Source organism: Notolabrus celidotus, chromosome 1 (genome assembly GCF_009762535.1).
Source record: "Notolabrus celidotus isolate fNotCel1 chromosome 1, fNotCel1.pri, whole genome shotgun sequence".
Lineage (NCBI taxonomy): Eukaryota > Metazoa > Chordata > Actinopteri > Labriformes > Labridae > Notolabrus > Notolabrus celidotus.
The window spans coordinates 410144-425132 of record NC_048272.1 but is presented as its reverse complement, the minus strand read 5'-3'; the positions used below and the strand labels follow the sequence as shown (position 1 = coordinate 425132).

The following is a 14989-nucleotide window of genomic DNA, read 5'->3' as shown; positions in this document are numbered from 1 at the left end:
CCAGGGTCCGGGAGGCGGACACCCTCTCTACTTTTAGGAGTAGGCTTCAAACTTTCCTTTTTGATAAAGCTTATAGTTAGAGCTGGATCAGGCTTGGACCAGCTTTTGTCATGCTGCTATAGGCCTAGACTGCCGGGGGAACTGGCCCACTAACACACTGGGATCCTAGCTCACCCCCTTCCCCCCAACCCCCTCATCACTTACTTTAACTCTGCCTGTCCCATTAAAGTTACTAACCATAGACCTTTCTGGAGTCCCTGAGCTCCCTTGTCTCGTAGATTCCTCTGAGCTGCCGTAGACGTCCTCCTGCTGCGGACGTACTGGACTCCAGCGGCAACAGCTTCCACGACTCGTCTCATCACTATCACTTCTCTCTTACTCCCCTCTATCTGTCTTTCCAGACCCAACTCAGTCGAGGCATGATGGCTGTCTAACATGAGTCTGGTCCTGCTGGAGGTTTCTGCCTGTTAAAGGAAGTTTTTCCTCTCCACTGTAACTGGCTAAATACTGCGATGTGCAATGCTCATGATGGATTAAGGTGGGGTCAGACTGAGTCTTACCCTGTCTTGAAGTTGGGTCTCTGTTCATAATTTGACATAGAGTGGTCTAGACCTCCTCTGTTTGTAAAAGCGTCCTGAGATAACGTTTGTTGTGATTTGGCGCTATACAAATAAAAATTGATTGATTGATTGATTGATGTTTGACACCCCTGACTTAGGTCATCAAACCAGCTGCTCCTGGCAGTACCTCGGTCCAGACTCTCTACTCGTGGGGACAGAGCCTTCTCAGTGGCGTCCCCAAAGCTGTGGAACAGAACTACCTTTCCAGGTTAGAGCTGCATAGTCTGTGGATCACTTTAAAACACTGCTAAAAACCCATCTTTGCTCCTTGGTGTTCAGTCCCAGCTAAACAAGAATCCTTGGCTTTTCACTTCTTTACTCTTTTATTTCCTAAATTGAGCTCTTTATATTCTTTTATTGTTCTATTTGTGTGTGATTATATTGTATTTTAATAACTGTACAGCACTTTGGTCAACTGAGCTTGTTTTAAATAATAATAATAATAATTTTATTTGTAGAGCACTTTTCAAAACCAGGTTACAAAGTGTTTTACATGGGCAGCAAAATAAAACAGGCAGATCATAAAAACAAGTCAAGGTAAAGAAATAAAACAGATTTTAAAAGACATAAAATTCTCCTAAAAGAACTCTAAAGGAATACAATTCTTGTGCTTTATAAATAAAGCTTGACTTGACTTGACTAGATTTACCTTGTGTCTATCTTCTGCATTAGTTACAAGTTATCCTACATCTTCCTCGTGTTCTCTGTGCATTGCTTTCTTCCAGTGATTCTTGTGTTCCCTGTGTTTTCTTTTTGACTTTTTGGATTTAGTTTCCTGGACATTTAGTAAGTTCTGTTTTTACCTTTTGCTCTTTTGTTATTAAATCTTTAGTTTTCTGCATATGGCTCCTCCTCCTCCATTTTTTCCCATGTGTGTATTAAAATCATACAATTCCTTTAAAATGTGTTTATCAATCTGTGACAACTTAGCATGAACACTTTAATTTAACATTCACAAATGCACAGGAGACATAACAGTTATAGTGGTTGCATGTAAGTTTATTTTGCTGTCAAGCCAGCATCAGTTTTATTTGATTGAGTGGACCAGCATGGACTTTTTTTTAGAGTGAATTCTTGTAGTTCCTTCTTTCAGTATTTGGGATGGTACCAAATTCTTTGTTCCAAATTAGATTGTTCCGGCAAGCTCATCCAGTGCATCCTCGAACCTGTGCAAAACACAGACATTCAAGTTGTTGACTTTTAAAGCATTCATCTTGAAACTGAGTGGAAATATTGGCTTATCTAATGACATAGTTATAATTGACCATGCAAAACATGATAACAAGTTATTATAGTATTCACCTCCACCACCACCACCATCTGATTTTTTTCCGTCCACCTCTTTATAACTCTTACTTGAAGTCTCCACCATCCAGCAGACTCTTGTACATGGAAATCTCAGCCTCTAGTTTCATCTTCATGTTGAGCAGCGCCTCGTAATCCTGCGTCTGTTGCTGGATGTTTGCACGCAAGTTGGTCAGCTCTTCTTCAAGTCGCATAATAATGGCGTTGTACTTTTCCATTTCCATGTTGTTTCTTAGCTCTGTGTTGTTTAATGTGTCTTCTAAAGAGGCTTTCTGTTAAGAGAGGGAATGAAAAGAATTACATTTATGGAGAGCAAGACTAATTCCCCAGGGGGGAAATTCAGTTGTTACAGCAACCCAGACATAAGTACAATCAAGAAAGAAGTTTCAATAAGTAAAAATAAGTAAAAATAAAAATAAAAATAAAATAAAATAAAATGAAATGAAATGAAATGAAATGAAATATGTAAAAATAAAATAAAATAAGTAAAAATGAAAATAAAAATAAAATAAAACAAAATAAAATGAAATGAAATGAAATATGTAAAAATAAAATAAAATAAGTAAAAATGAAATGAAATAAAAATAAAATAAAAATGAAATTAAATAAAATAATATGAAATAAAATAAGTAAAAAAAAAATGAAAAAAAAAAAATAAATAAAAATAAAAATAAATAAAATAAGTCAAAATCAAATCAAATCAAATCAAATAAAAATAAGATAAAATAAAATGAAATAAAATAAGTAAAAATAAAATGAAATAAAATAAATGAAATAAAATAAATAAAAATAAATGAAATACAATGAAATTAAATAAGTAAAAATAAAATGAAATAGAAATAAAATAAAAAAAGTGAAAATAAAATGAAATAAAAAAAATAAAAAATAAAAAAAAATAAGTCAAAATCAAATCAAATCAAATCAAATAAAAATAAGATAAAATAAAATGAAATAAAATAAGTAAAAATAAAATGAAATAAAATAAATAAAATAAAAATAAATGAAATACAATGAAATAAAATAAGTAAAAATAAAATGAAATAGAAATAAAATAAAAAAAGTAAAAATAAAATGAAATAAAAAAAATAAAAAATAAAAAAAAATAAGTCAAAATCAAATCAAATCAAATGAAATAAAGATAAGATAAAATAAAATGAAATAAAATAAGTAAAAATAAAATGAAATAAAATCAAATAAAAATAAGATAAAATTAAATTAAATTAAATAAGTAAAAATAAAATGAAATAAAATAAAATAAAAATAAATGAAATACAATGAAATAAAATAAGTAAAAATAAAATGAAATAGAAATAAAATAAAAAAAGTAAAAATAAAATGAAATAAAAAAAAAAAAATAAAAAAAAAAAAGTCAAAATCAAATCAAATCAAATGAAATAAAGATAAGATAAAATAAAATGAAATAAAATAAGTAAAAATAAAATGAAATAAAATAAATAAAATGAAATAAAATAAATAAAATAAAATAAAAATAAATGAAATAAAATGAAATAAAATAAGTAAAAATAAAATGAAATAGAAATAAAACAAAAATAAAATAAAATGAAATGAAATAAATAAAATAAAAATAAGATAAAATAAAATGAAATAAAATGAAATAAAATAAAAATAAAATAAAATGAAATAAAATAAAATAAAATAAAATAAGTAAAATAAAAATAGATAAATAAAGCTAGAATACAATTTAGATATACAATGTTACAGTGGAATATAAATTACTTATTAATAGTAATTACAGGCAGTAATAAAAAAATTCAGTAGTGACAGGTTGACATGGTGTGATTATGGTTGGTAATGACAAATTAAGCAATAAATAAAAAATAATATTGGTATGTAATATGACCATGAGTGAACAATGAACATGGGAAAGTTGTTAAAAAAACATCCTTTTCTGGTTTATATAAAGGCATGGCTTAAAGTTTTAATGGTAGTTACTTAGTGTTTAGGATATTCTAAAATCTAGAATTGAGTATCATATAGTGTGGTTTAATCATAACATGTTTCTTACAACTCAGCAAATTTGAGTGAAATGCAAACTTACCAAGCTCTGTTGGGACGCAAGTTCAATTTCCAGGGTCTGTATCTGCCTGGTTAGGTCGCTCCTCTCCATCTGGGCTCCCTGTAGGGCTTCTGTGTTCTGTGATACCTGCACCTGCACCTCTGAGATCTAACAGGAAGACAACATAAAGGTGTGAGCCAAGAAAAATAAAAAGTTGGTGCAAAAAAAAGTTTTCACACTGCATTACCTGATTTTCATGCCACCGTTTGAGATCCTCTGCATTCTTCACTGCTATCTTTTCATAGTTGCTCCTCACGTCCTCCATGACCTGAGACAGGTCCTGACCTTTAGGAGCGTCAACGTCCACCTGCACGCCTGATGAAGAGATCTGATTCCTCATCTCCATCACCTCCTGCAGAGCAGAAACAAGAACCAAAGTGAACAAAAACACAAAAGAAGAAGAAAGGTACTTTATTAATCCCCAGGGGGGATATTCAATTTTTCTATTCATGCTTTTTTTTGGGCATGCAGTTGGGGGTTCGGTGCCTTGCTCAAGAGCACCTCGGCAGTGCCCAGGCAAGTGAACCAGCACCTCTCCAGCCACCAGTCCAGAGCTACTGCCGCCCCCAAAAGACATGCAATCCTGAAAACCACTTCCCCAAATCAGTCAGATGTGGTGTTAAGAGGGATGACTCACGTTCTCGTGGTTCTTCTTGAGGAAGGAGAGCTCCTCCTTCACAGCCTCGATCTCACTCTCGATGTTCATCCTGGTCATGTTGGTGTCGTCAATGAGTTTCTTAAGCCCGGCGATGTCGGCCTCCACAGACTGGCGGATTGCCAGCTCATTGTCAAACCTGTGGGAGTGCACAGACACAGAATCTGTTACAGACACAACCAGCTGTTATTCACACTCATCTGTTTAGTATGAAGTAATGGATTTGTGAAGGTTTTACTTGGGCTGCATAGATGGAAAAAAGAAAAACTAGAGGAACTGCAGTTCTCATTACTTCATTACTTGAATTCAAGTGTTTATATAAGACAGATTTGATATCAGACCTGTTTTCATGGCGTTCACATGAACACTGTATTTATACAGGTCGCCCTACTGAATGCAGAATCTCACAAGGCAGACAATGTGTGTATTGTTCTAGGTCAAGTCTCCTTCACTATCAGGGGAGTCTGGTATTTCAACAAGGTCCTTGTTATCATTACTTCCAGACAAACAGAGTCTGAGCACATGAGAATGTCCAGTGTGAAGGGCAGTTATGAAATAGCACAAATCAATTTCAACCACTGATGAATCATTGCATGACCAAAATGATATATATATATATATATACAAAGAATTCTGGATAGAACCTGCATTTCTGTTCTTTGTGTAGATATTGTAAGTACCAATCCAGATGCAGGCTACTGTACAGTGTCTGCTTAGGCGCCTATTTGCAGTTTAATTTTGAGCTCTTTGCAGTTTTACAGGACGTGGAGAGTGATCCAAGATGTGCTTTATTCACATAAGCAACATGTATTCCCTTTGGTATACATTTAAATCAACATACTTCACTTTGAAGTCGTCAGCAGCAAGGCGGGCGTTGTCAATCTGGAGCACAAAACGAGCGTTCTCTGCGATCTTATCGAAGATCTGGAAAGTGAAAAGAGGTTTACCTTCATCAGTTCACATTTTTTTTTGCTATTTTTCCCTGTTAAAATGCACAAAAAAAACATGCAACCACAAGCAATTCATTCAACACATAACTTTGTGTTCTGCTTCAGTCATTTTCTTCTTGGAGACATCAAGACATAGAAATCAACATGTGATTTGAATCAACGCTTCCTGTTATGCAACAACAGAACCCCCAGAGTCAAATTACACACTAGAGCTGGAACATATTTGAATCCACAGTCAGAGAAAAGATGAACCACAAAGTGAAGAACAGGAAGAGGGAATGTCCCTGTGCCAGAACAGAATCTGGTTTGTTTTAGCAGTTTTGGAAAGATGGGTTTCCTGTCTGAGTAAGTCATACAGAGAGAGTTTTAGCTCTTCAAGGTTAGACCCAGTACTACCTTTTATTTCTCTGTATACATGTCTATGTGTGCAAAGATTGCAAGATTCTTTGTGCTTGTGAGCTTCTTCCAAATTTGAACATCCTGCCTCAGTTTACAAAAAGTAAAATCCTCATCCCTTTATGTGTTGAGAAAAACCAAAGGGTCACCATAAATGTGTCATTATGTGACACAGAAGATCTGGGGTCTGCACAAAAATGTGACATTTGACTCTGCAGACTGAAGCTGATTGTTACACAACCCATGTACTCACACGCATGCACTGTATGTGCACACACACACACACACATGCTCCGAGACCCTTTGTGCCTTTGTGTGTGTGTGTGTGTGTGTGTGTGTGTGTGTGTCACCCATCTGTTTCACATTGAGATCGGCCCACATTGAAGAATGCCAGTGAACCAGCAAATCTTAAAGGGGGGGGCCTTTTGGGTATGTCTTTGTCTGTCTGTCTGTCTGTCTGTCTGTCCTCGTTCTGTCTGTCTAGCATGATGATGCCCACATGCTGGTGATTCATCAGAGGAAGTTCATACCCACTAGTGGCACTAACTAAAGTTTGATGGGGGGAGGGTTGGAGCTTGACAACCACACCCTTTAGTCTGTTCCAGGAAATATGATAACCAACAAAGGAAATACAGAGTGTCTGCTTAAATATGCAAAATCTTAATTTTTACTATGAGATATATTAGATGTGAAAAAACTCATACAGTTTTTATTTGCAGAAAGAGATCTGCATGTGAAACAGGATACATGCACATTATAGCGCTTATTGACGGTCATGCCAGAGGCCCCTAAATATCATTTTTAATCATATAGACTCACTTCTCTTATGTTCTGTGCACCTAGCTGCATCTCAAACAACATCCATATGTCTTTTCAACGGATTGTTATTTATTATTATATGCTTACCTGTCTGCGCAGGTCATCAATGATTGGCTCGTACTTGCTGTAGTCCCTCATGTCTGGCCCTCCCTTCTCCAGAGCCTGCCTGATCTTCGTCTCCAGCTCCTGGTTGGCTTTCTCCAGGTTCCTCACCGTGTCCAGGTAGTTGGCCAGGCGGTCGTTCAGGTTCTGCATGGCTCCCTTCTCGTTGCCCAGGATCCCAGCACCACTGGCACCACCGCCAGCCGCCACAGATGCACCGGCACCACCAAAACCTGAGCCCATACCTCCACCCATTCCACTGCTCAGCCGGGAGGCCGAGGAGGCAGAGATGAAGGGGGCACCAGAGCGCATGGAAGATGTAGATGGAGAGGAAATGCGGGACCCATACCCACCAGAACCAGCATGGACACTGAAAGAACTGTAGTTGGGAGTGGAGCGGGAGAAGGACATCTGGTTTCTTCTTACACTCATTTTGGAGAAGTTAAGTCACGGAGGAGACTGAAGTTGCAAAAAAAAAGTGAGATGTGGAGACTAACAGCTTGCCGGCAAAGAAAGTGACGCTGGCAGCGGGAAGTGGGGGAACTTTATACTCTTGCTTCTCTCCCTCAACCCCAGCTGCTCTCAGACCCTGCCCACTTTCACATCGCCCCGGTCCCCCCCTTCCTGCTCTCTTGTGCTCACATTCACCCACATGTTCCCTTTTTCTAACCGACGGGGAGTTTTCTGTCTCCAAGGAAACCTGAAGGCATTTTTCTGTTATGAAAACACATAGAAAACCTTCTCATTCAATCAACTTTAGCATCAATGTTTAGCTGAGATATGGTGAATACATTAACTGAAAAAGCCACTGTAGACATATGTTGTAGGTCAAATAAAGGCTCTTATAAGGACAGCTGGTAAAAGAGTTAAGAGTTAAAAAGGTTGAATATTCTTTTCAAACTGAGCTTGATTTTGCAGGCATGTTAGTAAATTCCTTTGGTTTGCCCATAAAAGGTTTAAAGTCTGCCATTTGCTGCATAGTTTCTAAGTTTGTGGTAAGCCACGCTCAAAATAAACAGAATTTTCCTATCTGGACAAACCAGGAAGTGAGATACAACAGCTACAAAACAGATCCGTTGAGTCAAAGCTAAAACAATGATTGACTAATATAGATAGCTGAATAATGATTGATAAATGACATGAACTTATTCTATCAAGTAGTTGCAATCAGATAGCTTTAAATGAAAAAAGGGAAGCTTAAAATTGTTACACACTGAACTGATTTACTGATAAAACAGCTGCACATACAATCACACTTCAACACAGACCAAAGGATGAATAATAGTATCAACAGAGATGCTGGCCATATTGTAATAAGAAACCAGAACACCCAAGCTTCAAACATACCTGAGATGAGATTAGAAGACTAAAGGACAAGAGTAAGCCAATAGCACTTTGTTGAAAATACAATCAAAAAGAAAGAAAAGCTGACCTCATTCACTGTCATACAGGCGATTATCTATGCCGATCAGTTCTGTTAAACAATCATCTTTGAAATCGGATCAGGTGTTGCACCGGTCATGGGATCTACCTTTGATTGCTCTTTGTTTTCTATTGATTCCAAGATTTCTGTTACCTTTACTCACCTCTCGTCATGTGTTTTCTCCTGCATCAAATAGACTTAACAGCACAGAGCCTATCACTATGGAAACTTCTAAACTCAGTATAAAGCAAAGAAACTGCTCTTTTCCCCCCAAAAAACAAGCTGCAGCACACACAGTTCAGGCATGACCTCAGGCAGGTTTACCTACAGTGGATTTAACTGAGGCTGTTTTCAAAGAGGGTTTTCAGTCTGGCCCCCAGAGAGCTGGATAACAAAACCAAATTAAAGCCGCAAGCAGCGATGAACGGGCCCTCGCACACCCTCCTCCACCGCCACATGTAAACCGTCGCCTGATATTTGCCATCACATGATGCAAAAGCAAGATCTGAGAGTATATACGGCGTCAGGTGGTGCAAATGTTCCAAGTTTTTGGCAGATTGCCAAGAAAACCTCAAAACTTGACAGTGTGCCACGCCCACAATTTTAGTCTGAACAGAATTCCTTTAACAATAATTTAATCGTCAATATGTCTGCTATAGAATGTGCCTTGTTTGAACTGAATCGGAGAAAAACTCTAGGAGGAGCTCTCAAAAGCATGCACCCTTATTTGGGCGTCATTCTTCACATTCAAAGCTGTATGTGCGTTTGATGCCCCGCCTCAACGCCTGCCACGCCCACATTTTTTGTCTGATCGAAATTTGTTCTGATAATTTTTTCTTGTTAAGGTGTCTACTATAGGTTGAACTTGGTTTGGAGTGAATTGAAAGTATGCACCCTTATTTTGGCCCCGTTTTTCATGTTCAAAGCTAGGTGGCGCTCTTCCTGTTGAGTTTGGGATATGGGTGCAAGAGGCTTTTTTGTGCGTCCTGATGCCATGAATATGGGTAAAAGATTTTCAAGCATGTAGCTCAAAATAACCCCTATGGGGAGGGGTTTTTGAAAACTGTAGGGGGCGCTAGTGAGCACATTTTTTTGACTTTTTTTGCGAAACCCATAAAATGTTGCAATTTTCCCCAGGCCTGATGAGTGTGTTGGATGAGGTGAGATTACGTTCATTTTAAAGTCACAAAAATCAATTTTCCGACGTTTTTTTTTATGCCCCGCCCCAAAGTCTGCCACGCCCACAATTTTCATCTGAACAGAATGCCTTTACTTTGTATTAATCATTGGGTTTACTATAGAATGTGCCTCGTTTGGACTGAATCGGAGAAAAGCTCTAGGAGAAATTAGCAAAAGTATTCACCCTTGCACGGACCCATATTGGCCGCATTTTTCATGTTCAAAGCTAGGTGGCGCTCTTCCTGTTCAGTTTCAAATATGGGTGCAAGAGGCTTTTTTGTGCATCCTGATGCCATGAATTTGCGTAGTACTTTTCATGCATGTAGCTCAAAAAAACTCTATTCGTAGCATGTTATTTTTACCTCTAGGGGGCGCTACTGAATTTTTTTTTTTTTTGCGAGACCTATAATAACTTGCAATTTTCACCAGACCCGATGAGTGTGCAAAAATATCCGCGCTTTCATTCACGTTCAGGGGTCCAAAAATGCGTTTTAAGTGGCGGAAGAAAGAACAATCCTTAGGGTTACAATAGGGCCTTCACCACCAGCGCTGCTCGGGCCCTAATGAACCACCCAACTGGCAAAGGCTCAAACACCCTCCTGAGCTTCACACAACCTGGGGTCTTTTCTTTTCTGATATTACCTCACCTTCCTGGAAGATAAAATTACACTAATTCTACCACTTCACACCAGAAACTCATTGTACACTCATTCACAAACCTTTTTGAAAGTACTCGGTTTAAAGAAAAGAAAGCACATAGAGTGGAAAAAAAAGCAAAGAAAATGTGAAGGGAACACTGGTTGACCTGGGATAAGGACAGTCACATCTGAAGAGGAAGGATAAATTCAATCAGCATGACTCATACCTCATGACAGCCTCTCTACTGTGTTGTTTGTCTGAATGTTTGTTGGCAACATTTTGCCTCACTTGCCTGGACCAAAAAAACAAGAGAGACTAGAAACTGAAAAATAAATTCAAGAAACTGCTTTGATCCCTTCATTCAAATTAGAAGATTCAAGATTTGATGCCTGGCTACACCACAAACAGTTTTTTTTTTTTACTGAATGACAACTCTCCACATTTTACTTTCCATCTTGCTTTTATCTCAGTCTGAATCCAACACCTCTTTCACCAGTTAAGACAGAGAAAAAGAAGAGAACAAGAGAGGGAAGCTGGAGTCTTTGAGTCATTCTGCTACAGCAGGAATCTGGAAACAACTAGAGGAGTTTATGTGCCTCACAAATCTTGGACAACTGTCAGCATATTACGACCCGCAGCCAAGCGTTGCCTTGAATGAACCCCACTCCCCTCCTCCTTTCTCTTTGGGATCCTTTCACTGAGCACCACTGCAGAATCGGCACTCTCACAGGCTTTTAAATGAAGTCCAAAGTGTGTATTTGCATATGCATGATGTGCATTGTGGGATCTCTGTTAATGCAAGACAGAATACAACAAGCATTTGAGTGTAATACACTGTAACACATTGCTTCCGGATCCTCCCTTCCTCTTTTGATCACTCCCTCACTGACTCACCCGTGATACCCAAAAGGCACTACGTCAATTCTGTTTCGCCTTTTTATCTTTTGACCATGTTCTAGTTTTATGACTACAACCCTAGCACATCAAAAGTGTAGGATTCACATGTCAGAGGTTAGTGAAATGTGTCGGCTGAGAGACATTTTCTCTGTGGGATGTCAGGTCCATTTCTAGCATGAAGACATTTCACAGGAAGACATAAAAGAAGCAGTGAAGAGCTGTCAGAGGAGAGTCACCTATACTCTCATTTCTCATGTGGAAACAAATGATTCATTTTCTACAGGAAGTGAATAGTTTCCTTAGAAAAAAAAACAACCTCTACCAACAAAGTAAATGCCTCTTTTCTTTTGAAGTAGCATATTCTCTTACCTCTTTGTAAGAATATGTTGGGCATTTGAGAACAGAAGCTAAACAACTCATGTCAAATCATGAAAATAAAGGGAACACTTAATCAACCCATCCTAGATCAGGATTAATGAAATATTCCAGTTGAAAATCTTTATTCATCACAAAGTGGAATGTGTTGAGAACCAAATAACATAAAAATGATCAATGGAAATCAAAATCCTTAACCCATGGAGGTCTGGATTCAGAATCCTACTCAAAATCAAAGTGGAAAATCAGATCACAGGCTGATCCAACTTCTGTGGAAATTCCTCAAGACAATTCAAAATGAGGCTCAGTAGTGTGTGTGGCCTCCACGTGCTTATATACACTCCCTACAATGTCTGGGCATGCTCCTGATGAGACGAAGGATGTTCTCCTGAGGGATCTCCTCCCAGACCTGGATCAGGGCATCAATCACCTCCTGGACAGTCTGTGGTGCGACATAGCGTTGGTGGATGGAACGAGACATGATGCCCAAGAGGTGCTCTATTGGATCAGGTCTGGGGAACAGGCAGGCCAGTCCATAAGAAGAAGAAGAAGAAAGGTACTTTCCCCCAGGGGGAAATTCAATTTTTTCACTCGTGCTATATTGGACATGCTACACATACAGTTTTTTTTTTGGTATATACATACAATGCACACACATGCAGTGAACATGCTTAGGGAGAGATGTCAGAGTGAGGATACTGCCTTCAACCAGCGCACCCCGAGCAGTTGGGGGTTCGGTGCCTTGCTCAAGGGCACCTCGGCAGTGCCCAGGCAGGTGAACCAGCACCTCTCCAGCCACCAGTCCACTTGCCAAACTTCGTCCATACTGGGACTCGAACCGGCAACCCTTCGGTTCCCAAGCCAAGTCCCTATGGACTGAGCTACTGCCGCCCCCAAAAACATCAATGCCTTCATCATGGAGGAACTGCTGACACACTCCAGCCACATGAGGTTGGGCATTGTCATGCATCAGAAGGAACCCAGGACCAACTGCACCAGCATGCGGTCTTACAATGGGTCTGAGGATCTCATCCCGGTACTTAATGGCAGTCAGGGTACCTCTGGCTAGCACATGGAGGTCTGTGCGGCCCCAAACCATCACTGACCCACCGCCAAACCGGTCATGCTGGAGGATGTTGTAGGCAGTAGAACGTTCTCCACGACGTCTCCAGACTCTGTCACGTCTGTCACATGTGCTCAGTGTGAACCTGCTCTCATCTGTGAAGAGCACAGGGTGCCAATGGCGAACCTGCCAATCCTGGTGTTCTCTGGCAAATGCCAATCGGCATGCACGGTGTTGGGATGTGAGTACAGGACCCACTTGTGGACGTCTGGCCCTCATATCTCCCTTATGGAGTCTGTTTCTCACAGTTTGAGCAGGAACATGCACATGAGTGGCCTGCTGGAGGTCATTTTGTAGGGCTCTGGCAGCGCTCCTCCTGTTCCTCCTTGCACAAACGAGCAGATAGCGGTCCTTCTGCTGGGTTGTTGTCCTCCTTCAGCCCCCTCCATGTCTCCTGGTGTACTGGCCTGTCTCCTGGTATCTCCTCCATGCTCTTGACACTGTGCTTTCCATTTCTTGTAGCCTGTTTGCAAGCTAGCATTTGCTTGTTAGCAGTAAATACAAACTACAGCTGGAACTTTGGTGGTTCATGTTTAAAGATAAAGGCTAAAGGATAGCAGTTAATTGAATTGGATACTAGACTTTTTAAAATCTATCAGAAATTGTGCTTATTCACTCAGGACCATTGACTGTATATCAATGTGGACAGCTCCATCTCCTCCTGTATCGAGAAGTGAAGCCACAATACTGCCTTTGATGGACGCTGATGTATTAGACCTCGTGATGTGTGCATGTCCAGTATGAGCAGAGGCTGGTGAAGCTGCAGGAATGACTTCCCACCCCTTCTGGGAACCAAAGCACACATTGTACTTAATGATAACATTTCAAAGATCCCTCAGAACTTTGATATACTTTTGTCATCCCCCCAAATGTTCATCCTCTACTCTGCTTATCCAGTGAATACGCTGTTGGAGTTCACATTTGTCAACATAGATGTCAGGTGGTCATCTTAGAAACATCAAATAACTAAAACTAAACTCAAAAAAGCTCATAAATTAGGATTTTAAGAAAGAACTGCTTTGACAGAAAGCATGATTGAGAAAAAACAAATATTTGAATTGTTTTATACTTTTCTAGTTTGACTAATGTTCCATATGTTAACATTGAGGAGGGGGGCTTCATGACTTATACTGCAGCCAGTCACTAGGGGGAGCTTGAAACTTTTGGCTTCACTTAGAGGGGTATGCACTCCATTTTTTGTAAAGTCTATGCCCAAAATTGCCTTCTGGTTTCTGGTGAGGTAAACATAGTATAATAAAGCTATATGGCATATCTATGTATGTGTACATTTGCATCTATCATACTCAATTAAATATCAATCAATCTTTATTTGTATCGCGCCAAATCACAACAAACGTTATCTCAAGACGCTTTTACAAACATAGGAGGTCTAGACCACTCTATGTCAAATTATGAACAGAGACCCAACTTCAAGACAGGGTAAGACTCAGTCTGAGTTTGAGTCTGAGTCCAGTCTTGAGTTCTCAGAGTTTAAGTAAGAGTCAGAGTCAAGATGAATTCAAGTTAAGACTGCATTACCTAAATCCAAGTATGATTACATTCTCTATAAATAAGTCATGGTTGTCCTCGTCATCTGAGAAGTCCATATGCAGGGAATGCTTGAGACCAAGTCCAAGTCTGAGTCATCAGGGATCAAATATAGATTCAATCAATCAATCAATCAATCTTTATTTGTATAGCGCCAAATCACAACAAACGTTATCTCAAGACTCTTTTACAAACAGAGGAGGTCTAGACCACTCTATGTCAAATTATGAACAGAGACCCAACTTCAAGACAGGGTAAGACTCAGTCTGACCCCACCTTAATCCATCATGAGCATTGCACATCACAGTATTTAGCTAGTTACAGCGGAGAGGACAAACTTCCTTTAACAGGCAGAAACCTCCAGCAGGACCAGACTCATGTTAGACAGCCATCATGCCTCGACCGAGTTGGGTCTTGAAAGACAGATAGAGGGGAGTAAGAGAGAGAGGTGATAGTGATGAGACGAGTAGTAGAAGCTGTTGCCGCTGGAGTCCAGAACGTCCGCAGCAGGAGGACGTCTACGGCAGCTCAGAGGAATCTACGAGACAAGGGAGCTCAGGGACTCCAGAAAGGTCTATGGTTAGTAACTTTAATGGGACAGGCAGAGTTAAAGTAAGTGATGAAGGGGTTGGGGGGAAGGGGGTGAGCTAGGATCCCAGTGTGTCAGTGTGCCAGTTCCCCCGGCAGTCTAGGCCTATAGCAGCATAACTAAAAGCTGGTCCAAGCCTGATCCAGCTCTAACTATAAGCTTTATCAAAAAGGAAAGTTTGAAGCCTACTCTTAAAAGTGGAGAGGGTGTCTGCCTCCCGGACCCTGACTGGTAGATGATTCCAAAGGAGAGGGGCCTGATAACTGAAGGTTCTACCTCCCATACTACTTTT

General features: G+C 39.5%; 1 protein-coding gene across 2 annotated transcripts; it reads right to left on the bottom strand.

The window, feature by feature from the left end:
- Positions 1–1598: 1598 nt before the first annotated feature.
- LOC117818116 (keratin, type I cytoskeletal 18-like) lies at positions 1599–7459 on the bottom strand. 2 transcript variants are annotated; one of them, XR_004632321.1, is made up of 7 exons: positions 6910–7459; positions 5499–5581; positions 4640–4796; positions 4190–4354; positions 3985–4110; positions 1923–2197; positions 1599–1786 (listed from the first exon to the last, which is right to left on the bottom strand). XR_004632321.1 is itself a non-coding variant. In XM_034690990.1 (7 exons), the coding sequence occupies exons 1-7, from the start codon at positions 7354–7356 to the stop codon at positions 1747–1749; spliced, it is 1239 nt and encodes a 412-aa protein (XP_034546881.1). In that variant the 5' UTR covers positions 7357–7459; the 3' UTR covers positions 1599–1746. The 2 variants fall into 2 exon arrangements, 1 of the variants encoding a protein (XP_034546881.1); XM_034690990.1 differs by having other exon boundaries at positions 1977–2197.
- Between the last annotated feature and the right edge of the window lie 7530 nt (positions 7460–14989).